Below are 25,155 nucleotides of genomic sequence, written 5' to 3'. Positions count from 1 at the left end.
CCTTTACATTTAAAAAATTGTCTTCAGTACCTTACTTATAAACCTAGACTGTAACATAAGTCAAAGTATATTATCACAAAAGAAAAAGGATTTTTAGATTCTGTAATACACTGGGAACTCTACTCATCCATGTCCAACACACAGATTACATACATATTAATCTCTGAAAAGAGATACCTACTCTAAAGCTGCAGACTACTGCTACCTTTTAATTGCTGTCTTGACATTTATAACAAAACCATTCCCCACAGTTGAATACCTCCTCACCCCTCATGAGGGTCAAACCTTTTTTCTTTTAATCCACAATCCACGCTCAATGATTCCTTTATTAAGCAACCCCCCACTTGACGAGTTTATTCCTCAATTCTTAATCTCTACAGAGAACGGCAGCTACTCAATCAGGAAGCCTGGAAATCATTTTTAATTTTTTCCTTCCTTTCACCTCCTACATCCAAGCCATCAGCCAGTCCTGAAACACGTTAACTCAAATCTGTCTACTCTCTGCAGCTCTACTTACTTTCACCCTAATCCAAACTACCACCATCTATTGCCTAATCTACTAATAGTCTGTCTCCTTAATCCCTTCAAACTCTTGACTGCTACAGTCCATCTTCACAATTTATATTTACCTAAATATATACATTTACCTAAAACAAACCAGAATACCTATCGTCTTGTAGTAAAGAAGCAAATGTTTGAGGCATGTGCATTATCTTAATTCCCTTTGAGGACTGACACACATTAGGACAGAGCAAGGCTTATTAAACATTTAACCATGCCAATGGATTCACACTGGTTTGTTGCATTCTATTCACATTCACTTATTTGGTAGAAAGAAAATTGGCTCTAATTATGCAACTAAACTAGTCAACACTAAGATTCCAGACATGTAGTCATAAAACACCTGCGCTATTTTCCTATACCAGACTTTTTGTGAAAACCGCCACCGCTCCTTACTGCAATTCAAAATCAACTGGAAAACAAAGGCTACACAAAAACCTACAATTCTATTCTAAGCCAAAGTAAAACACTACAGTTCTGATTTGCAATCTCTGGGTTAATCAAGGAAGGTTCTATGAATTTAAAGCTCAATCCAATCTTCATGATTTAAAACTGGCTGGGACTTCTGGTGCTAGTGAAGACAGATCAGGTCCGCAACAGTCTGTGTCTGGTCTCTGTCTCTGTCTCTGTCTCTTCCTGGCTAGTGAGAACTAAAAACTGTGGACAAAAATACAAGAACCAATTTCCCACAAAAACCTCTACATGAATGTTCATACTATTGTTCACAATAGCCAAAAACTGGAAACAGAATGTCCATCAATGGATAAACAAATAAACAAAATGTGGTATATGCGTGCAATGGAATGTTAATCAGCAATAAAGAAATGAAGTACTGATAAATACTACAACATAAAAGAACCTTCCAATCATACTGTAAGAAAGAAGCCAGTCACAAAAGACCACATATTTTATGATTCCATTACAAAATTGGCAAATTCATAGAGACAGAAAGTACATCATTAGTGGTTGCCTAGGACTGGGGCATGGGAGAGGAGGTCAAAAAAGGGACTAAAAGCTAATGAGTTCAAGGTTTCTTTGGGAGGTGACGGAAATGTTTTGGGTAAATGAACTAAATAAAAACCACGGAAATGTATGCTTTAAAATGGTAACTTTTATGATATGCGAATTATATGTCAAATTTTTCTAAAAGCAACTGCCTAAAACACTGAAAGTTAAAAGCTGGCACACTGGGAAATCGAAACCTGACACATACAGAGGTACGTAGTGAAGACTTTACCCTTACCTAAAGATAGGTCTGGCCTTTGCTATTAGCTTCTACAAGATAATCACTAGCCCCAATGAGGGCCTTAGGCCAGCCAGATAGTAATATTGTAATTTAGAGTATAGGCTTTGAGCCACACCAACAATGTGATTTAGGGTGGGGGCCTCGGTCACATGGTATCAGGTGACCTCCAGAGGGGCTAGACACTGGAAATAGATCAACGACCTGGGTAACAAATCACACCTACGTGAGTGATGGATCCCCAATAAAAACTTGACACCAAAGCTCGAGTGAGATTCCCTGGCTGGCAAAATTCCATGCATACTGGCATACACTGATATTGATGATTAACATTGTCCCAAGTCAGAAAGAGAAGATGACTGAAAGCTCTGAGTTTGGTACTTTACCTTGACTCTGGCCTATGTGTCTCTCTTTCCTTGGCTAATTGGAATCTACATCCTTTCTCTGTATCCTTCCCATAACCATGACTATAACAGTTTCCACTGAGTTATACAAGCACTCCTAGCAAATTATTGAGCCTTGAAAGTATTCTTGGGGACCCCCTCACCAGGCAGTTGGTCTAATTAAGTCAGGGTGGTCATGAGAATTGTTCCCTCTAAGGTCACAGTTAGCCAACTGCTCACAGGGTGAGTTGTCTGGGTTTTTCTCTCACCATTTTGAAGAGCAGGCCCTAGATGAGATGTACTACTGTAGGAGATAGATAACATTCTGGAAAAAAAAAAAAAAAGCCATGACTTTCTGGCCAGAGACAGAGAAAAAAGGGTACTGCAGGGTAGAGTGGGGGAAGGAGAAGAACTGAGGGGGGTTCCAGAGACAAAAGAACCAGAGAAGGGAACCTTTTAATTCCCACACAAGGTCTGAGCTTATCCCTGGGTGGTGCATACTTGGGACACTCCCAAGCGACACAGCAAAGGCTTTGAGAACTGAACCTCTGCTCATATCTCAGACTCAGCATGAGTGGCACATGCATGGAACAACTCCAAAACAGCAGAAAAGGCTTTGAAAACTGAACAATTATTGATCCAGCTCCTATAGAGGTGAGACAGACCAGTAGTCTGAGAGAACAACTGGGTTTTTTGCCTATCAAAAAGAAATCACCATTCTACACAGATTTTTAACAGAAAACCAGAGTCTAAACAACTACTAAATACTAACACTAATAACACTAAAACACTCCTAACATAAAATACTAAAGATACTAATAACATAATACTAAAAATATCTAAAACACAAACTTAAAATTCTCCATAAACAAAGATCCAAAACAATGTGACAAATTCTCAAGGGAAAAGATAATCAGTAGTTGCCAATTGTGAAATTATCCAGGTGATGGAACTTATCAGACAAAAACTTTATACTTCATGTGGTAAAGATAAATAAAGTTGAAATTAACAGAAAGCCAAGAAGTTTACAACAGAAAAATAGAAACTTTACAAAAGAAACAAAACAGAAATTTTGAAATCAGAAGATGTAACATCAAAACTAAAAAATTCCACTGTACAGCCTCAATAGCTGAATATAAAGGCAGAAAAGAAAGTCAGGGGATTTGATGATAGAGTAACAGAAATGATCCATTCTGAAACACAGGTACAAAGTTTGGAAAAAATAAGCAGAGATTCGGGAAACTAATAAAATGCTCAAAAATAATCATGTAATTGGAAGAAGAGAAAATATGGTAAAGAAAAAAATAAACAACAGCTGACTGTTTGCCATATTTGATAAAATACATAAAGCTACTGATTCAAGAAGCTCAGTGAATGCTAAACAGATTGAACACAAAAAATCCACACCAAACATTGAGCTGCGAGCGGCTTCGGGGGGGTCTTTAGGAGTCAGCAACATGGCAGAAGACATCAAGAACAAAATCAAGAACTACAAGACTGCCCCTTTTGACAGCCATTTCCCCAAGCAGAACCAGACCAGGCACTGTTGGCAGAACTACCTAGAATTTCACCGCTGTGAGAAGGCAATGGCTGCTAAAGGGGGTGATATAGCTGTGTGCGAAGGGTACCAGTGTGTATATAAGTCCCTTTGCCCCGTATCCTGGGTGTCAGCCTGGCATGACCGCCGGGCAGAAGGCACATTTCCTGGGAAGATCTGAACTGGCTGCTCCCTGCCTGTCCTCTGTCTTCCATCCTTCTCCCGGGGAGTCAAGGGGGACCTGGGTATATCCCACCCTAGGATTCTGAATCATGGCTTAACTAACAATAAATACTTGTTGGAACAGTGTGTGGGAGAAATCCACACCTAGTAATATCAAAAATCAAACTGCTGAAAACTCAATATAAAGAAATTATCTTGAAAGCAACCAGAGAAAACAAAGTATTACCTGTATGAAAACAATGACTCAATGGGGTGGCTGGAGTTGGGGTCGGGGGAGTGGGGGGGGCGGGGGGGTAAATGCAGACAATTGTACTTGAACAACAATAAAATAATTTTTTTAAAAAGGCAATGACTCAAGCAATCAAGGATTTCTCATCAAAAACCATGGAGGCCATAATGGAGTGGAGCAACATTTTTTTAAGTAATGAAAGGAAGAACTGTCAACACAGAATTCAGTATGCAGCAAAAAAAAAACCCTTCAAAATAAAGCAAAATAAACAAAAGATATTCTCAGGCAAAGGAAAACTAAGAGAATTCATTACCAGCAGACCTGCGCAAAGAAATATTAAAAGGAAAGCTCCTCAGGCTGAAGGAAAATGATATTAGCAAAAAATGCAGAACTGAAGGAGAAGGAAGAGGAAAAGAAATGGTAAACATCTGGGTTAACACAGTTATTCTTTGAACCGTTTTAAGTGGAAAGTAAAATGAGTAACATTGTCTGGTGGGGAATTCCATGTATGAGATGTAACACATATGACAAGTATAACAAAGGGGATGAGTAACGGGAACATGGTTGCAAGGCCTTTACGTTTTATTTAAGGCGGTAAAATGTTAACTCTAGAAGTCAATGAAAGTTTGGGTGTATATTATATAATCTGTAAAGCAACCACTAAAAAACAAAGAGATGCAGCCAAAAAGGGAGGGAGGGAGGGAGGGAGGGAGGGAAGGAAGGAAGGAAGGAAGGAAGGAAGGAAGGAAGGAAGGATGGATACTGCAAAATACTCAATTCAAAAGAAGGCAATAGGGGGCAGAGGCAGTAGAGGAGACAGTGATATAAAAAGAAGGAAAAACAAAATAATAAAATGATACACCAAACCTAATCATGTCAATGATTATCAAATTGGATTTTAAAAATTACATTTTTAATGCTATTTTGTTAGTTAGCTGTGACAAAATATACTGAGCATACAAGTTACCATTTTAGCCATTTTTAAGTGTATAATTCAGTGTTATTAGGAACAATCACAATGTTGTGCAACCATTACCACTATTTCCAGAACTTTTTCATCATCCTCCAAAAAACACTGTACCAATTAAATAGCTTCCTACTCTCCCCTAGTCTCAGCCCCCCGTCAACCTCTATTACACTGTCTATAAATCTGCCTATTCTAGGTATCTCATATCAGTGGAATTGTACGATGCTTATCCTTTTGTGTCTTGATTATTTCACTTAGCATGTTAAGGCTCATCCATATAGCATGTATGAGAATTCCATTCATTCTTAAGGCTAATATTTTATTGAATGTATGTACCACATTTTTTATCCATCTTTTTTATTTTTAAAGATTTTATTTATTTTTAGAGAGAGGGGAAGGGAGGGAGAGAGGGAGAGAAACATCAATGTTGGTTGCTCCTTGTATGCACTCTCTACTGTGGACCTGGCCCACAACAGAGGCATGTGCCCTGACTGGGAATTGGACTTGGGACCCTTTGTTTCACAGGCCAGCACTTAATCCACTGAGCCACAGCAGCCAGGGCCATTCATCTCTTGGACATTTGGGCTACCTCCACTTCAACATTTTTTAAAATAAAACAATGTAGTATGGAATAATCAAAATTAAACAAGATTCTTCAAAATGAATGAGCACACAAAAAACTACAAAGAGAAAAAAAGAGTTGAAAGCCATGTATTGACTGAGAAATAAAAATAAAACTAAGAAACAGCACATCTGCGTCCTAGCTGGTGTGACTCAGTGGACTGAGTGCCAGGCTGAGAACTGAAAGGTCAATGGTTCAATTCCCAGTAAGAGCACAAGCCTGGATTGCAGGCCAGGTCCCCAGCTGGGGGTGTGCGAGAGGCAACCAACTGATGTATCTTTCACACATTGATGTTTCTCTCCTTCCCTTCTCTCTATAAACAGAGAGATCTGAGATCCAAACTGCTTTAAAAAAAACTTAAAAAAAAAAAATAACAGCACATTTTCAATAAGCACAGTATCAATTTTCATTCAACAACCTGCCTAAAAATTTCATTTTTTTTTAAGATTTTATTTATTTACTTTGAGAGAGGGGAAGGGAGGGAGAAAGAGAAGGAGAAACATCAATCTGTTGCCTCTCACATGCTCCCAACTGGGGACCTGGCCTGCAACCCAGACTTGTGCCCAATCGAACTGGTGACCTCTCAGTTCACAGGCTGGTGCCCAATGCACTGAGCCACACCAGCCAGGGCACCTGCCTACGATCTTTATTATAAGCCTACCACTTGATGTATCACAGAAGCAAAAGAATAAATTATAACTACATTTGAATGTGATCTTCCAACCACTGGTATTTCATATCCTCGTTAAGAAGTAGGTTTTCAATATCTGTTAAGTGCCAAGCACTATGAGGGAAGAAGGAAATGGAAGAGCAGACAATGTCACTGCCCTAATGGAGCTAGCTTAATGTAAGCTATAGAGAAGTTACATGAGTTTTTTAGGATCACAAAAATACGTAATTTTAAACCTTAAGTGCTAAGAAGAAACAACACAGAACATTATTAAATTAAAAAAGGAAAATGTGACCTAGAACAGAAAGTCAAAGTTTCCTGAAAAAGACATATTCAAACTGATACCTGAAAGATAAAAGTTAAGTGAGGGAAAGCACATTCCTTTGCTAAGGGGTCAGCATGTAAAAAGGCTGAGCTGTGAGGCAGATTCCCTACATATTTGGGAACTGACAAGCCAGAAACGATAAAGCTGTGAGAACAGACAAAAGTGCACTTAAGTTGGAGAGAAGGTAATGAGGAAAAAAAAAAAAAAGAAATGAGAAGGAAAGCTTAGAGAGAAAGGAAAGAGAGAAGGACTGTTTGTCGTTACTTCAGGTAACAAAAGTTTCAAGGAAAGAGCAGTCAGCTGTAATAAATAGTGCTGAGAAGAAAGGTAAAAACTGAAAGTCGCAGGGACTTAGCAAAATATAAGTCACTGATGACTTAGAAGTGTGTTGTGGTCACTTAACTGCATCGCCATCTTTTTTAATTTACTATGCTTTACTTATTTACAGTTCTTGCCTGCTCCCTAGAAATGACAGTTTAAAGTGGCAGTTCCTCACTGTTAGAGTTGGATGACCCTGCAACTGGCATTCTAACCTAAACTACTGGTGAGGTCTGATCTCTATATACCAGGTTTCCTGACTTATTTCCCAGTGTGTATCAAGTCTAATTTTATGAAGATGAAATCTCTAGTGCACTTCTATAAGACCCAATAGTACTATAAAAGGATATTAGAACACATTAGCAAAATTCATTCCTCAGAGTAATAATCACTTATTCTCTTTCCTATAGCCTTATACAAATTGATCTGTAATTCATTGGGTACTGTGCTTTAATTTTAATCTAATAAATCTAGCTAATTCAAATAAAAACTTAGAGCTATATCAATAGTAAGTTTTTAAGTAATTTATAAAAAATGTTTATAAGCTAATTCTTCAAATCCATTTTAATGTTTTAATTTACATATGTTCACAATTTTTCAGGGATATAAAGTGAGATACACTAATTTATATTTTATATTTTAATTAATAAAGCAAACCTAATTTATTCCCAGCCTATTGACATTTGGCCACAAATCAAAACAAAAATTTTTAACTGCATTATCAAAGGCCAATAAAAACTCTTAAATTGAATATCATGTTAAAGAAAATGAAAACTGAAATCTACAACATACAATATGATTTATCAAAAATGTACTGTTGTTTATTCACAAATATATCTATTTCTCAATAGGAATACTACTGGCATTTGAGCTGAACAATCCCTCAATGTGAAAGACTGTCCAGCATGATGGAAGACAGCATCCCTGTTACCTTCCTACTAAATGCCAGTGCTCCCTTCTTTCTAGTCACTGTGACAATTAAAAATAGCTCCCCACAATTCTAAACACTTCCCCTAAGGGTGTTATACAAAACCACCCCAAGGTGAGAACTAGTAGCAGTTTTATTTTTTTTTTAAGATTTTATTTATTTTATTTTTAGAGAGGGAAGGGAGGGAGAAAGAGAGAGAGAGAGAGAAACATCAATGTGGGGTTGCTGGGGGTCATGGCCTGCAACCCAGGCATGTACCCTGACTGGGAATCAAACCTGCGACACTTTGGTTCGCAGCCCGTGCTCAATCCACTGAGCTACACCAGCCAGGGCCTAGTAGCAGTTTTAAAGCACCAAAACCTTTTCTATGCTAATGAAAATATCTGTAATACAGACTCCCAGATTTCTGCCTTAACCGACAAATTATATTGAACACAATTTTAACATTTCTTGATGATAAAAGGTCTTGGTTATGAACAGTGACTATTATGTGCTATTGTAATATAATAAGACTCTTAGAAATTAAAGTATGTTTACCTTTGATATTACATTAATTGACCCCACCCTTGGGTATTCCATTATAGTCTTTGTGGCCAAGGTTCTTTCTTTCTAGACTACCTACTTGTAGCACTCTTTCTGCACTTTGACTTTTTATCTGCTAATGACCAAGCTTATTAAATCAAAAGCCTGACTTGATAGATGAAGGCTTGAAGATGGCTCTAGGCCTTGCTAAGAATTAAAGTGCATGGGTGTGAAGACAGTTACCTTCTAAGAATTTTTTAAAACTTACTTTTGGTTTTATAACTGTACTAGGACTGAAAACTTCAAACATCTGACAACTGAATAAATCAGAAATTAACAATGCAGTTATCACTAAGCAATCAATGTTCAGAACTAAATTATACTGCTACACACTATAAAATACTCTAATTATGTATTATAATTATTACTAATATTTAAATAACTCACCTGATTTCTTTTAGTCCTTCTCTCTGGATAACTTGAAGAATTTCTTTATGACTCATGGGTGTATTGGGGTATTTTTCTAAGACCTGAGAAACAAGTATATAATAATAAATTATTTTTTATTTTAAGTGCTATTCTTATTATAATTATATATTTAAGTATTTTCTTTATTCTCATTAAAACTATGTATTAATTTCATCCAACATATACATTACAGAGATTTTTCATCCCTTATATTTTGGGGTGATAAGTAGAAAATTAATGAAATATAAATAGGATCTTCTCTCCTTCAGTCACAAACAAGTCAAACCTGAAGCAGAAATAGATCAAAAGGATGATTAATAACTCAATTATTCATTAATACAAAATACGAAATTATGAGTACTTGCTGCTTCCACCCTTACATCACATGCCTACCTGTGAACTTACTATAAGCACCTTAAAGATGATCCGTCTTAACATTTCCAGCAAAGCCTAGTACAGCATGGATGTTCAAAAACCCGTAACCAAAACAAATTAGCAATATAAATAAAATCAAAATGGTATCTGTGTTCTGGTTCTGATAAAAACGAAGTAATCACAGTTTATCCTGTCTCTCCCACTCAATACATACAAATAAAACCTAAGCAGAATACATGCAGCAACTATCCAAGGACTCTGAAAATGGTAGCAATTGGTTTGAGGGAGGAAACAACTAATAGTCTAACCCAGCAGTGAATTTCATGGTTTTGTTTCCCTTGGGACGACTCAGTCTAGACTCAATGGCAGCCCAAACTCAGAAGTGCACTTTAAGTGAAGTGAGAAATAGCTTGAAGTCCTCTCTTTTTTGGTCTGAGGAGTAGTGAAGGGGGAAGAGGATCCTCTGGGGTTTCTTTTCCCCCCCTTTCTCTTGGGCGCTGTCCCCAGGCAATCCAAAGGCAGCAGTTTGTGGAGTGATGATAACAGCAATGGCTAGACAAGAACCTAATACTCAAGAAAGCAGAACCCATCAGGCCCTATGAGTGTGAAGGGAATCCCCATGGCTTATATTCTTTCTCCTCCATCCTGCTGCTTGGTATAGAAGGCAGATGCAGTAGTGAAAGTATGCAACAAAACAGACATGACAAGGGAGAAGGATCTCTAGGAACCAGAAAGTGTCAAGGAACTTGCAAAAAGGAGCTCAAGAAAGAGATACCATGAAGTTCTATAAAAACTCCTGGGGTCACTCCAAACTATGCTTAGGTGTATCTAGCCCTCAACACACTGCTTATCAGGTTCCCAAATTAGTCACTAGATGGTGCATACACAGATCAGATGCGAAGGGCACAATGAAGACTGTGAAAACTAGACATCAGAATTTTAGTGTTTAGAAGATAGGTAGAAATTGTGACCTGAACCCAGTGAGGCAAATGTCTGCCTAAAAAATCCTCCCATCCCTCAAAACCAAAAAAAAAGTAACATTCTCCTTAGGATTGAAAATGACAGTATCATAACATCACATCAAAATACCTAATATACATACTATCCAAAATCACATATGAATAACCAGGAAAATCTCAATTATCTCACAAGGGGAAAAAAACAACCTACATACAACAAACCCAAGATGACAAAGATGTTGGAATTATCAGACAAAACTTTAAAGCAGCTATTATAACATTGCTTCAGGGAGTTGGGAAAAGCCCTGGCTGGTGTAGCTCCGTGGGTTGGAGCTTCATCCAGTAAAATGAAAGGCTGCACGTTTGATTCCTGTCAGGGCACATGCCTAGGTTGAGGGTTCAGTCCCCAGTCAGGACATGTACAAAGGGCAAACTATCAATGTTTCTCTCCTTCCCTTTCTCTCTCACTAAATATCAATAAGCACGTCCTTGGGTGAGGATTTTTTTTTAAAAAGTTGGGAAGAATACTCCTAGGAAAAAATAGGTAAGCATTTTTCCAGCAGAAAAATAAGATTACATATATTATGTGTCTGTGTGAAACAAGACAAATTTTTCTTTTTTTCGTTTCTTCGCAAGATAAAATTTTAAGACTAAAAAAATACAAGAACGTAAATAAACGCAAAATTCCTTGGAGGGACACAATTTCAGAATGGAATAACAGAAAAGCGGGTGAATTTGAAGATATAAGAACAGAAATTATCCAATCAATGAACAGAGGAAAACTGATAAAAAAAAAATTAACAGAGAACGACAAAGTAATAAACAGAAACTGACATCTTAACAGTTTCAATTGTTCCTACTCTCTGGTGACCTCAAGTGTTCCTTTGGCTGGTAGATGCCTTTTTCCTTGTGTCGTTACATGTCTTCCCTTTTTACCTGTCTGTCTTTGTGACCAAATTTCCCCTTTTAATAAAGACTCAATTGTGTTAGATTAGAGTCTGCCCATTATAATGACCCCATCTTAACCTGATCATCTGCAAAGACCCTACTTTCAAAAATAAGATCACATTCCCCCACAGGTACTGGGGATTTGGACTGAAACCTTTTTTTTTGGGGGGGGGGGGGGGGCACGAGGGTTGACACATAATTTTAAAAGAAAAAGAAAAAAAATAAAAGAACAGAGTTAATGGGACAATAACAAAAGGTCTAACATTCATGCCATCAGAGTCCCAAAAGGAGAGGAGACAGAACGGAGCACAGAAAACATTTGTGAAGAAATAGCAGAAAACTTCCCAAACTTGCTAGATTAAAATTTTTTAATCTTAAAATTTCACTTAACACTTAAAATTTCAGGAAGATCGATTAATCTCAACATGAGTTCAAAGAAATCCATACCCAGATATATCAATAAAAAAAAATCTTGAAAGCAAGCAAGGAAAAAACAACATTCCATTTTGGAGAATAACAATTTAAGTGGCTGTGGATTTCTCATCAGAAATCATGGAATGCAGAAGCAGTGGAAAATCATGCTCAAGAGCTGAAAGAAAAGGACCCAACAAAGCAAAATTCCCATCTAGCAAAAATATCCTAAAAAATGAAGCAGAGCCCAGTGCAGCTCAGCAGGTTAGGTGTCCTCCCGCAAACCAAAAGGTTGCTGGTTGACTCCAGTCAGGGAACATACCTGGGTTTCTGTCCAGATCCCCAGTGCCAGGCATGCAAAAAGGAACTGATCGAGAGGTTTCTCTCCCTCTCATTCTTTCTCCCTTCCCCTCTCTCTAAAAATAAATAAATAAAAGCTTTCAAAAATTTCTTGTATGCCTTTTTAGTGATGACTTAGCTGATTTTCTGCTCTTTAATGAAATAAAACAGAAAAAAGTTAGTTAAAACTACTTAAGGGATGTTGATTTTCCTTTAAAAAATGTTTATCGCTAGTTCCTTTACATACTAGACATTTAAAATTGATTTTCATTTACAAAATTATTTATGATAAATTTTCTCAATATTTATAACTATAACCCTGGCTGGTGTGGCTCAGTGGATTGGCACTGGCCTGTGAACCGAAAGGTTGCTGGTTTGATTCCCAGCGGCATATGCCTGAGTTGTAGGCCAGGTCCCCAGGCAGGGGTGTGTGAGAAGCAACTGATCGGTCTATCTCTTGCACACAGATGTTTCTCTCCCTCTCTTTCTCCCACCCTTCCCCTCTTTCTAAAAATAAAAATCTTTAATTAAAAAAAGTGTAGCTTCCCTTTCAATTGCTTAATATTTTTCCATCTTTTCATTTATATTTGACTCTCTTAATTCACTAATTTTTAATAAGAAAGTGTACAGACATAATGAGAAAAATATAAACTAGTAAAACCCAAGAGGGAAAAATGGAGAAAAACACAAAATGGCTGCATATATTTCTTAGCAAAAATACAGTACTATTGTAATATTACTACTGTATTATAATACTATTGCCATTTTTTTTTTACCACAGATTCCATGTAAGTGGCAATACTAGTTTTATAAAAACATTTAGCTTAATTTAACCACAGGAGGGCAGTGTTTATCAAACAAAATATCATTCCATTGGAACTGTTTATGGAACTACATAATTCAATTTTTAGAAACTATGACAATCTGAATAACTGCTCAGAAGAATTAAAATCAACACTATCCAAAACTAAAGCATAACAGATTGTTTTTAAAAGCATGCCTAACATATATATATATATCTTTACTTACAGAATCTCACATCCAGCTAATAAAAAGGATATAAAAATTGTACTTTCTGAGTAAAGAATAATCTAGATAGCCCCTAAGATTTGAGCTTGACTCTAGCCTCAATGACACTGGTACTTCAATTACTGCTGCACTTATGAGTTACTTCCAGATATGCACAGATATATAAAGCCTGCATTTTGTGTAGCCTAGGTAATTTTATTTTACATTTAAAATGTACAGAAAAAACATGGAAATCTTTATAGATTTACTTCAGTGTTATATGGTTTATTTACTGTCCAAAAGCTTTAAAACCAATGTCACAGTAGTGAATGAGTTCACCCAGAAAATATGCAGAATGAGAAGTGATGACAGCCTATGCTACAAAACCAATACACCAATGTTTAAGAGTAAGAGAAGAAAAACTAGCAAATAAACTAAGGAGTACCAGTGAAACTGGGAAAAAATCAGAAGAACATGTGTGTCAGGAAAAACAAAAGCACTCTAAGAAGGATAAAGTGATCAACAATGTCAAAAACGTCCCAGAAGTTGAAATAATTTCAAAATCCACTGTATTTAACCATGAGCTCTTTAATTAGTCTTACAAATTCCATTTAATCAGGAGGGAAGAAATCAAACTTGAGAGGGTTCAGCACTGAATGGGAGGTCCAGAGGTGGCAACAGGGAGTTAACACAACTCCTAGAACAGTGAAGGAAATAAATATGTCAAGGAATTTTGTCAAACAGATCTGAAGAAGTTTCACTGGACAAGGATAAAAGGAGACGGAAGTAGCCCTCACTACCTTAACTTTCCCCAGCCCAAGATGAGAGGCAAATACAACAGATTCAGATACAAATGAAGGACAAATCCCTCATTATCAAACTTGTGCTAATTTGACACGCAAACAAAATTAATTCAGAGGATGCAGTATCCCTCACCTACCAAATCCACTTTACAAACAGTCACGGTGTGAGTTCAGGAGCTGAACAGATAACAGCAAGGAATACACGGAATTTAGGCAGAAGAAATAACTAATATAGCCAAATATTTGAAAAGGAAAAGAGGGGAAAAAGATCTTACCTTGCTGCTTAGCAGTATCTCTTGATCACTACCTCTGTCCTGAGATGCACTTCTCTGTTCAGCTCCTGTGACACCAGACTCTCCCTGCTTCCCTTCTGCCCCTTCAACAGCAACTTTTCTTTCTACAGTTTTAATACTGACCTTCTTCCTCAGGATTCTCTTGTCTCAATTTCTACTCTCCTTGGGCAATTCACCCTCCCATGGTTTCAAAAATAATTACACTCCTACAGCAGCACTCTATATACCCCCAGTAGTGCTTATCACCCTCACTGTATTTATTATAATTCCATTTTAAATCATCTGTCCTGCCCATTGGTACATAAGCTCCAGGAGGGCTGTGACCATCTGTCTTGTTCATCAGGCACCCCTAGTGCCTACCTATTGTAGGCCTAAAATGTGTGAGGCTTGACTAATTAGGAACATGAGCTTTAGACAATAGAAAAAAATGTTTTTTTTGTGTTTGTTTGTTTTTTTTAACACAAAAGATGAAAGGTGAGTGCAATTGCAAATATGTTTGTAGATTTAGGGGCAGAAGCTTGAATATTTAAATACAAATATATACAGAGAGACAGCTACAGAAAACCAGAGAAGATTACATAGGCTGACTTCATAAGCCCAGGAGTAATTTTACCTCGATTCTCAACAGCTCTATCAAGTCATTCTGTCTATAGTTCAGTCCTAGCTTTGATTTTTACCTGATTATCCAACAGGTCTGAATGTTATATGCACTCCTAGTTCAAGCAACAACAAAAAAGTTCTCAAAATCTAATTTTCCTGGCCCTGGCTGCTTAGCTCAGTTGGTTAGAGCGTTGTCCTGATAACATCAAGGTTGTGGGTTTAATCCCCAGTAAGGGCACATATAAGAATCAACCAGTGAATACATAAATAAGTAAAACAACAAACTGATATTCCTCCCTCCCACCTCTCTAAAATCAGTAGATAAAAAATTTTTTTAAAGATAACCTAATTTTCCCAAAATTCTTAAGGCTTAGTAACATTTAATGTTAATCTAGCATTTAAGTGCCAGATACAGTTCTAAGTGCTTTACATGTATCGGCTCATTTCATCTCTGTAAACTATGAGGCAGATACAATCACAGCATTTTTTTCAAATGTGAAAACTGAGGCACAGAGAAAACAGGTCCCTTGACCACGGTCACATCACCTAATACATGATGGGGAACACGATTCTTTGCTCCTGCACCTTAGGCTACACACAGTCCCTTTTCCATCAAGTACACATCCACACTACTCCTAAAATTAACTCTTACTTTCATGGACATTTACTAAGAAGTACTTAAGTGTCAAAAACCGGGGATACAAAAATGAGTAAGAAACAAGCCCTAATAGTTCACAACTCGGGTAGAAAGAAGGTGGGAGAAGGAAGAGACAACATGTATAATTTGAGAGGAAATACTAAAAAAGATTTCTAAAAAACCCTACAGAAACAAATGGTAAAGAACCTTTAATTCTGCCTTTAATAGTTATGCAATATTTCAAATACAGAGGAAACTACGAAACAATAAAACACTTTTTGGCCCAACTATTGGGTTGCCCAAAAAGTCCGTTAGGTTTTTCCATTCGATGGTTCTACTGGCACTTGGTTGTCTTTAACTTCATTCGAAACAATTGTCAGACTATATTGTGATAGTTGTCTTATCAGCATGCATTAAAAATAAAATCAAAACTGGTGAATTTTTGTGCAGCCATTTTAATATTGAAGATGGAAGAAAACATGCAACATTTTCAGTATATTATGCTTTATTATCTCAAAAAAGGTAAAAACACAACTGAAGTGAAAAAAAATTATTTGTACGGTATATGAATAAGGTGCTGTGAATGATCGAATGGTGTCAAAAGTGGTTTGTGGACTTCCAGTTAAGATGAGGGCATAGGTAAACAGGGCTCATCACCTTCCACAACCACATCAAAATTACAACTAAAATACAGAACCATCAGAAATTGAGTTGAATGGAAGTCTGACAACTACGGAATTAAAGAAACATCCATCCATCCAGACTGGTAGAAGGGGCAGAGTCCAGAACTGGTTGGTCCCACATCCATGTGTGGTGGATAAAAATTCAGGGGGATATCTCAGGAGCAAGGAGTCCCAACCCCATACTAGGCCCCTCAGCCCAGGGTTCCAGGGACCCAGGGTCAGGAAATTAAGTCCCCATTACTTGTGGCTACAAAAACCAGTGGGGATTGAGTGGGTGGAAGAAACTTCTGGAGTCCCAGGCAGTTCCTCTTAACCCACACACAGACTTACTCAGACTCACTCCCTCTGACCTCCAGCACCAGAGTAGCGGTTGAATGGCAAACAGGGAGAAACCAAAGCATCCGCATCAAGGCAAGAGCTGGGGGAAAAGCTTTCACCCAGGCAGAAAGGTAGGTAAAGGCTGAAACTCCAACTACCTGGCTGATATTATTTGCCCCACCCTGCAAATCCCCTGAGACTGTCCCACCTAACTCACAGGCACACTCAAACTGTTAACTATAACTTTTCCATATGAATGGCTGGTCTTGGCTCATGCTTTACAACTTTCTAAATTCTAGGAAACAAGCAACAGGCTGCCTTAGTGAGTTCCCAGTCCCCCTACCTCTTCCCCCTACCTACCACCACCCTGCCCCTGCACAGCCAATCCTCCACAGAGGGCGGAGGGTGGTGGTCAGTGGTCAGAGGCAGTCCTTGCAGCAGCAGAATGTCTTGGGTAAATCCTTCCCATTGATCTACAAAACAAGAAGGCTCAACTACAAGAAGAGGGTGCCAGGGCCAGTTAAAAAAAAAAAAAAAAAGTTTGTTTCCTACAGTGGTTTAAGTTCAATATATAAAATGAAATAGGGTGGTATGGTTTACAGTGAATGCAAACAGAGATAAGTCTGAGTAGTCAAGCCTTAATGACTACCCAACATTTAAGCTGAGAACTATGTGACAAACTGCCAGGCATGGTAACAAGAGTGGACTTAATATGGAATGCTGGCTGTGTAAGAATAAACGGTAACGGTCTCAGGATCCTGCAACACACTCACACTGCTGCAAACATCCTACCTTTGTTCATACCACTCTCTGTATGTAACATAACTTCCCCACTCCATTCTACACCTGAAAGTCTGTCACCAAAAAAAAAAAATCTTCAAAAGTAGAAATATTCAATTCCTTCAAGGGTTCAGTAAGACAGACATACACACACTACACAGCTGGGAAAGTAAACCGATAAACCTTTCTGAAAAGCAATTTGGTAGCATGTAACTTTAAGGGCCTTCCAAAGACTGACATCCTCTTACCCAACAACTTTTCTTCCAGCAATCTATAAAAGTAACAGAAATACATACAAGATCTAGACATAAAGATATTTGCTATAGTATTATTTGTAACAATTATAAAAATAAACAATAAAATTCCCAATATTAAGATAATAAATCAATTTAACATCCCTCCCAAAGAGATCTTTCAGATCAATAGCAAAGCAGAAACCATAGGCCTCTTTATCTTTATGGCCCTCCAATCAGACAATACATGAAACATAGAAAGAACCCAATAAATTATTTCTAAGCTAAAAACAGTGATACATTATGTTGTCATTAAATATATCTTTTAAGCAGAGTTTTCAATGGAAACTCTGAGGAAACACTTATGATATACAAACATCGCATACAAAATTGAATACACAATAAGATTTCAATTAAGTAAAGAAATAACCAGAAAGATCCTTTTGTAGTTCGTAACTGTGATGACTGCGTGTTCACACTCTTGTGTTCAGATGTGCCTCCCTCAAACCTCGTAATACATGGGCACATTACACATCTGAGATGAGCGAGACAGACAGACAGACAGACAGACAGACAGACCAACCCTGGCTGTGTAGGTCAGTTAGAGTGTCATCCCAATATGCCCAAGTTGTGAGTTTGATCCCTGGTCAGAGCACATACAAGAATCAAGAGATGAATGCATAAGTAAATGGAAGAAGGAAGGGGAAAAGGGAGGGAGGGCAGACCAGATAGAAGAATTAGAAATAAAGGCCAAAATGTTGATGGTATTAGATCAAATTAGAGCTATTAAAATATAAGCTAGGCCCACAGGACCCCGAACTACTTTCAAGATTCCATGAACCCTTTTGGAATTATTTAGTGTTTTTATCTTTTTCTGGAAAGAGATCCACAGCTTTCATCAGTTTCCAAAAGAGAACTCTGACTCCAAACTAAGAATACTCCCCTATCTGGCAAAATCATAATATTTTCCTGGTTCTTTACATTTTTGTTTTTAAACTTTCCACAATGCACACTAGCCAGATAATCAAGGAAAGGGAAAAGGGGCAATTAGGTAAAAGTATCCACAGCTCACAAAAATAAATGATTAATCCCTAACTAAGAAAGTTAAAGGACCTGCTTATTAACACATTTCCTTAAGACATTCCTATCAGCTCAAAGCATACAGTTTTTGTTTGTTTTGAGTAATGCTTCTAGCCCTGGCTGGTGTGACTCAGTGGACTGAGCGCTAGCCTGTGAACCAAAGGGTTGTCAGTTCAATTCCCAATCAGGACAATTGCCTAGGTTGTGGGCCAGGTCCCCAGTAGGAGACATGCAAGACGCAACCACACACTGTTTCTCTCCTTCTTTTTCTCCCTCCCTTCCCCTCTCTATAAAAATAAATAAATAAAATCTTTTACAAATAAATAAAGCTTCTAATTTGCCCAATTCTGGTCCACACTGCAGGATCAATATTTTATACTGGGTCCAGCCAACAAAGGGGAAGGAATGGGTGTAGGAACCCTATTCTGGTAGTGCCACTCTACAAATACAGTTTATTAGTATCACAAAAGAATTTCAATGTCTAATGTCTAAGCTAAAAATGTAGGTTTCAAGTTCTAGGGTTGTTTGGCCATTTCTGATTTTAAAATTTCCAATAAAAGAAGTGAGTTAAACCACATACTAAAATAAAGGAGTTGGTATAGCAATCACAGATTTTTTTTTAAGATTTTATTTATTTTTAGAGAGGAAATGGAAGGGGAGAGGGAGGGGGAGAGGGGGGAGAGGGGGAGGGGGGAGGAGGGGGGAGGGGGGAGAGGGAGGGGGGAGAGGGAGGGAGAGAGAGAGAGAGAGAGAGAGAGAGAGAGAGAGAGACACACACATATCAGTGTGTGGTTGCTGGGGATCATGGCCTGCAACCCAGGCATGTACCCTGACTGGGAATCGAACCTGCAACACTTCGATTCGCAGCCTGTGCTCAATCCACTGAGCTACGCCAGCCAGGGTACAATCACAGATCTTAATTAAAGTTATGGTGTATCTCTCATCTCAACCTTCCCTCTACAATTCTCATTCATGAGTATAAAAGAGAAATAAGAGTATATGAATAGTAAAATCAGTAAGATCGATTTCAAAGATAAATCACACTTTAAATTGTTCAAAAAACTCTACATGTTTTCCCCACTAATGGAATGGGTAGAAAATGTCAATAAATACAAAAACCATATAAAGGGTTCAAATCTATGTTCTGATTATAATGCAATAAAAGCACACATTACAAAAAATAAGTCTTAAAATTGTTTTTAATTCCCACACCCAAAAAACCTTGGACCAAGAAGGAAAATTTTTTAAAGATTTTATTTCTTTATTTTCAGAGAGAGGGGAAGGGAGGGAGAAAAAGAGGGAGAGAAACACTGATTGGTTGCCCCTTGAGTGCCCCCTACTGGGCACCAGGCCTGCAACCCAGGCATGTGCTCTAACTGGGATTGAACCAGTGATCCTTTGGTTCACAGGCCAGTACTCAATCCATGAGCCACACCAGCCAGGGCCCAAGAAGGAAATTATAATTGTAATATCTAGTGACAACTGAAGCAAATGAAAAGTATAATTACAGAAAAAATCATTAGCTGTTTCTTTTCTCTTAAACTACATTATTTTACATATATAAATGATTAACAAATATCTGAGCATCTCCTACCGTTCCAAAACAAGTATTCTAAAAGATTTAAATTTATACTCTACTATGCTCAATATAAATTCAGATTCAATTCTACTGTCTCTCAAAAAGGATTCTCATGTATGCCTTTGGTAATGTACCTGTTTCCGAGCAAAGACGGGGGGCCTGGGACGATATACTATTACCCAAAAGGAACCCCCGGGTTCATTATGTCTACTGCCAGAGGAAAGACATCTCCAATGCCAGAGATTCGTGAAAAGGAAAGGAAATGTTTATTTAATGCAATACAGACTTAAAGTAGTGACCTAATGTCTTTATCAAAATCCCAAAGTCCCTTAAAACACCCACAAACACACACAGTCCTTCCTTCCCCCCTTTGCCCAGTCTGGGGTACCATATCTCAGGAAAAGAAATAGAAGTCCGTGGCTCAGGCAGCCCCCAGTTCTTCCCAGTAATCCATCTCAGCTGGTAGGCCTTCCTCGGTTCCCGGCACCATCAGCGGTGTCGCCGGGGTCTCTGCCAAAGCCTAGTAGTGATTCTCTCTCACAAGGCCGCAGGAGTCCCCACTCTGCCAAAACCGTGTGTTTCTCCCCTCTATTGCCACAGCTTCATGGTCCTCTCTGCACAATGGCTGTGGGAGTCTCCACTCTGCCAAAGCCGAGTGGTTCTCTCTCCTCAATGGCTGCAAGGAGGGGGGTCGCCACTCTGCCAAAGCCAAGTGACGGTTCTCTGCTAAAGCCGCATGGTGCTTCTCTCTCGCAGGGCTGCAGGAGTCCCCACTCTGATAAAGACCGAGTGGTTCTCTCTCTAATGGCTGCCATGTCTCAGTTTAAATCTCCGCGCCAATCTTCCTCAGCAGCCCCATTTCCGACTCCTCCCACCATCGGCTACACTTGCTAGCCCTCTCATATCCTTCCAGCTTCACTGGGCTGCCATCGTGGGTCTGCGCAGGCCTAGCCCCATGTCATGGAGCCAATCTCCAAGTTCCCACGCAGGCACTGTAACTCAGGGCACATGCAGCCCCCCCCCACCCGCCCCCTTACCTCTTGGTGGGGAATTTACTTCCATTCCCCTGGCTCAGAGCATGGCCACAGCTATTTAACATATCTATGCAACCAGTTAAAGGTTATAGATATGTTAAATGACCATACCAGAGGTTAGCTGCAAAGCTGTTGCTATGCAAAACAGCTCTCAATGGCCCTGCTCCATGTGTCCCTTCCCCTAACCCACACCTGTTGGGGGGGGGGGGCGGGCGGTGAGGACATCCTAATATTTCCTGAACACCTTGAGTTCTGGACCCCATTTCAAATCCCTGTTTGGGGCCCTCCTCTTGGCTGCACCCTGTTACATATCTATCCTCAGTTCAAATGCCCTCCCTCCGCAGACCTATATATCAATACTTAACCTTTTTTTGGGTGCAGACCCCCTAAAGAATATGATGACAGCATGAAGATTTTTCTCAGAAAAAAAATCTATAATTTTTATGGTTAGTTTCTGTGGGTCCACAGACTGCATGAAGCCTAAGGCAGATTTGTGTTTAGCAACTTGACCTACCATTCAACATTCTTCTGGTTTAAAGTTCTTTTGGAAATCTAATCCCTCCTCCATTTTCAATCCATATAGTGGGAACCAACACCAGCTACACAGTATGAAACCCATTAGCACTTTTTAACTTCTTGGCCACAACAACTGGTTTAGAAATTGACAGAATGCTCAAATTAAGGCTAAAGGGACAAAATAACAGGTAAGACACATTTTTTTTGTCCCAGCAACTAATGGACTTAATTTTGAATGATGATGAAAGACTGAAGCTAACAGCTTTCTAACACCCCAAAGACAAACAAAAATAAACAAAATCCAACCATACCTGAAGCTCTTCCTTCAAATTTGTCAGTGACAAACCCATAAATTCCCTTTTCTCCCTACCAGTTTAGGATAGGTTTTCTACCACTTTCAAAAAAAGTCTTGCAATAGATAGAGCCCATTCCTCCCCTGGCTGGTGTGGCTCAGTGGATGGAGCACTGGCCTGCAAACCAAAGGGTCGCCAGTTCAATTCCCAGTCAGGACAGATGCCTGGGTTGCAGGCCAGGTCCCCAGTAGGGGGTGTGCAAGAAGCAATCACATTGATGTTTCTCTCCCTTTCTTCCTCCCTTCCCCTCTATCTAAAAGTAAATAAAATCTTAAAAAAAAAAAAAAAACTTCACATAAAATCTCACTTCTTCCAAGAAGTCCACTTGCATTCTCATGACACTCTTCCTTTCAACTACCTCAGGTACTTAAAATGGGCAAATTTAGCAGTTAATTATATATTATTTTTTACCATTCCTAGATATTTTAGTCTCTTGCTCTTGTCTCCACACACTGAAATGCACCTACTCCCTAAGACAAAATAGTCAATGTTTTAATCAAAAGAAAACTAGAAAGAAAACTTCTCCAGGGGATAGGTAACCAGGTAATCCCAACTTAGATTTCTCGGACTTCAGAAAACTCAGAATTTTCTTACCGTATTAACACTGCCATCACAAAAGCCCGCCAGAGATACAATTTCTACATAAAGCTCCAGTTCAAAGGTGGATTAAAATACCCCTTTTCTGCCCTTGCATAGTTTAAAATAAAGAAAAACTGAAGGCACTGTAAAAAGAGAACTTGTCTAAATAGAAAGGGAAAGCTGCACAATAGAAGGAAAAGAAAATACAACTTTCAGCCCTGGCTGGTATGGCTCAGGGATTGAGCACAGGCCTGCAAACCAAAGGGTTACCACTGACAGTTCCAGTCCCAGCCAGGGAACATGCCTGAGTTGTGGGCCAGGTCCCCACTAGGGGGTGTGCAAGAAGCAATCACACTGATGTTTCTTTCCCTCTTTCTCCTTCTCTTCCCCTCTCTCTAAAAATAAATAAAGTCTTAAAAAAGAAAATACAACTTGCTATCACTGTATATGCACAGACTTCTTTTCTGAATCTCATAACGATGACCTTTTAATATCAATACTCTCTTGTTTATATTCTGCCCTTCCTAACTCCTTACTTCCTGACAGGAGGTCTAGTGAACTATACTAGAGTTCATATCTATCTACCTACCTCCCCGGCCCTAAAAAAAAATTTTTTTTAAATAAATAGTAACAGATCTACATACAGTCAATTCTCACTATTCACAATAGTTATGTTCTATAAAGTCACCACAAACACTAAATTAGCAAATACAGAAACACTGCTATTACAGGAACCACAAAGTTAGGTTCCTACAAGACTCTGGTCACATTACTGTCAACTTATCACTACACAACCTTGTGTTTTTGAGTGTTTTTGTTTAAAGATATCTTGTTTGATAGATATTGAGTCACTAGTATTGAATTCATGGCCAAGAGCACTGTAACTCATGCCTAACCAAAGTTATCTAACACAGTCATTTTCTTCATAAGTCACATCACAGCTGTCTTGCACTTAAGAACACAGACAGCAGCCCTGCCTGGGTGGCTTAGCTGACTAGAGCATCGTCCATACAAAAAGGCCAACCCAAAAGGTTGCAGGTTCGATTCCCAGGCAGGGCACATACCTAGATTGTGTGTTCGATCCCAGGTTAGGGCATGTACAGGAGGCAACAGATCGGTCATGTTTCTCACATCAATGTTTCTCTCTCTCACATCGATGTGTTTCTCACTCCCTCTCTCTTTCCCTCCCCCCCTCTCTCAAATCAACAAACATCCTCAGGTGAGGATTTAAAAAAAGAAAAGAATACAGACAGCAAACTTCAGCACTACACTTTTGGGGGCAGTTTAAAACAGTGAGAGCACCAACAAAGAGCACAAAAATGCAAAAATCATGGTTTAAAATAGACCACAAAAAGGACACATTTTTCATAAGAACTGAAACCAGAGGGCAAGAACAAATCACCTTCTTCAACCTCAGCAGGGACCTCAGCTGGGAATACGGGCATCAGATGATTCCAATTTTTTGCTGCTCCTCACATCTATGACCACAAAAGTGTCATGAGTACTGATTAGGGTGTTAAGAATAAATTGTAGCAAATAGGTGAATTCACAAATACTGAAACCATGAATAATGATGGTTGACTAGAATCTCAAGAAATATAATAAAGGGAAGAATTTCCACCTAATATTTATGAGGCCAGCATTATCCTGCTACTCAAACACAGAGACAGTATAAAAAACTACAGATTAATATTCCCCATAAACAAAACTGAGAATGTCCTCAATAAAATATTAACAAACCCAGCAATATATAAAAAGCATACACCACAACCAAGTGAAATTCCCTCCCTGAAAAATGCAAGGCCAATTCAAAATTTGAAAACCAATGTATTACTATATTACCATAGTAATAATCTAAAAATTAAAAGCAAATGATAATATCAATGATTCAGGAAAAGCATTTGACAAAATTCAACATCCATTCATGACATAATGGAACTTCTGCAACCTGATTATACCCGTTTATTTTAAAAAACCTACAGCTTAATGATGAAAAACTGAGCTTTCCCCTATAATCAGGAAGAAATTATGTACAAATCACATATTCAGTAAAGAACAAGTATTCAGAATATATAAAGAATTCTCCAAACTCAACAGCAAGAAAACCAACCCAGTTAAACAGTGAGGAAAAGACTTAAACAGACTCTTCACCAAAGAGGATATACAGATGGCAAACAGGCACATTAAAAGATGTTCAACAATGTCATTAGAGAAATCAAAATCACAATGATATACCACCACACCTGTTAGAATGACTAACATTAACAAATGCTGATAATACCAAGATCTAGCAAGAATGAATGGCAACTGGATTGTGTGTGTGTGTTGCTGGTGGGAATGTAGAATGATATATAGCCACTCAAAAAACCAGTTTTGCAGTTTTCCACCCCTGGCTGGTGTGGCTCAATGGATTGAGTGCAGGCCTGCAAACCAAAGGGTTGCCTGTTTGAGTCCCAGTCAGGGCACATGCCTGGGTTGCAGGTCAGGTCCCCAATACAGGGCATGTGAGAGGCAACAACACATCTATGTTTCTCTCCCTCTCTTCCTCCCTCCCTTCCCTTCTCTCTAAAAATAAATAAAATCTTAAAAAGTTTTGCAGTTCTTTTATGAAATTAAATATACAGTTACCATATTACCCTGCAAGTCCACTCCTGCATATTTCCCCTAAAGA

At 38.6% G+C, this 25,155-nt stretch overlaps 2 protein-coding genes and 1 non-coding gene across 7 annotated transcripts in view; 2 read left to right on the top strand and 1 right to left on the bottom strand.

Annotated features, from left to right (window-relative positions):
- ASXL2 (ASXL transcriptional regulator 2) overlaps nucleotides 1-25,155 on the bottom strand; it is a 116,480-nt gene that overhangs the window by 74,098 nt on the left and 17,227 nt on the right. For 3 of the 5 annotated variants that reach the window (XM_045844636.1, XM_045844635.1, XM_045844638.1), the window contains exons 2-3: nucleotides 8,936-9,018; nucleotides 8,732-8,734 (exon numbers count right to left, since the gene is read on the bottom strand). In XM_045844636.1, coding sequence (XP_045700592.1) covers nucleotides 8,732-8,734; nucleotides 8,936-9,018 — 86 coding nt within the window. The remainder of the gene's footprint in view (nucleotides 1-8,731; nucleotides 8,735-8,935; nucleotides 9,019-25,155) is intronic. The other 2 variants (XM_045844637.1, XM_045844640.1) reach the window with 1 other exon arrangement.
- LOC123822567 (cytochrome c oxidase subunit 6B1-like) lies at nucleotides 3,645-3,944 on the top strand. The gene has a single exon (XM_045844641.1). It carries the CDS (start codon nucleotides 3,645-3,647, stop codon nucleotides 3,903-3,905), a length of 261 nt encoding a protein of 86 aa, XP_045700597.1. The 3' UTR covers nucleotides 3,906-3,944.
- On the top strand, nucleotides 17,781-17,884 carry LOC123822635. Its single transcript, XR_006786392.1, has one exon. It is a non-coding gene; the product is annotated as a small nucleolar RNA U13 (small nucleolar RNA).

Source organism: Phyllostomus hastatus, unplaced genomic scaffold (assembly GCF_019186645.2).
Source record: "Phyllostomus hastatus isolate PE091 unplaced genomic scaffold, TTU_PhHast_1.1 phas_contig_402, whole genome shotgun sequence".
NCBI lineage: Eukaryota > Metazoa > Chordata > Mammalia > Chiroptera > Phyllostomidae > Phyllostomus > Phyllostomus hastatus.
This window is presented reverse-complemented; position numbering and strand designations above follow the sequence as displayed.

What these genes read in the sequence shown, in the direction of transcription:
- LOC123822567 (XM_045844641.1), top strand. Translation starts at nt 3,645, where the DNA reads ATGGCAGAAGACATCAAGAACAAAATCAAGAACTACAAGACTGCCCCT.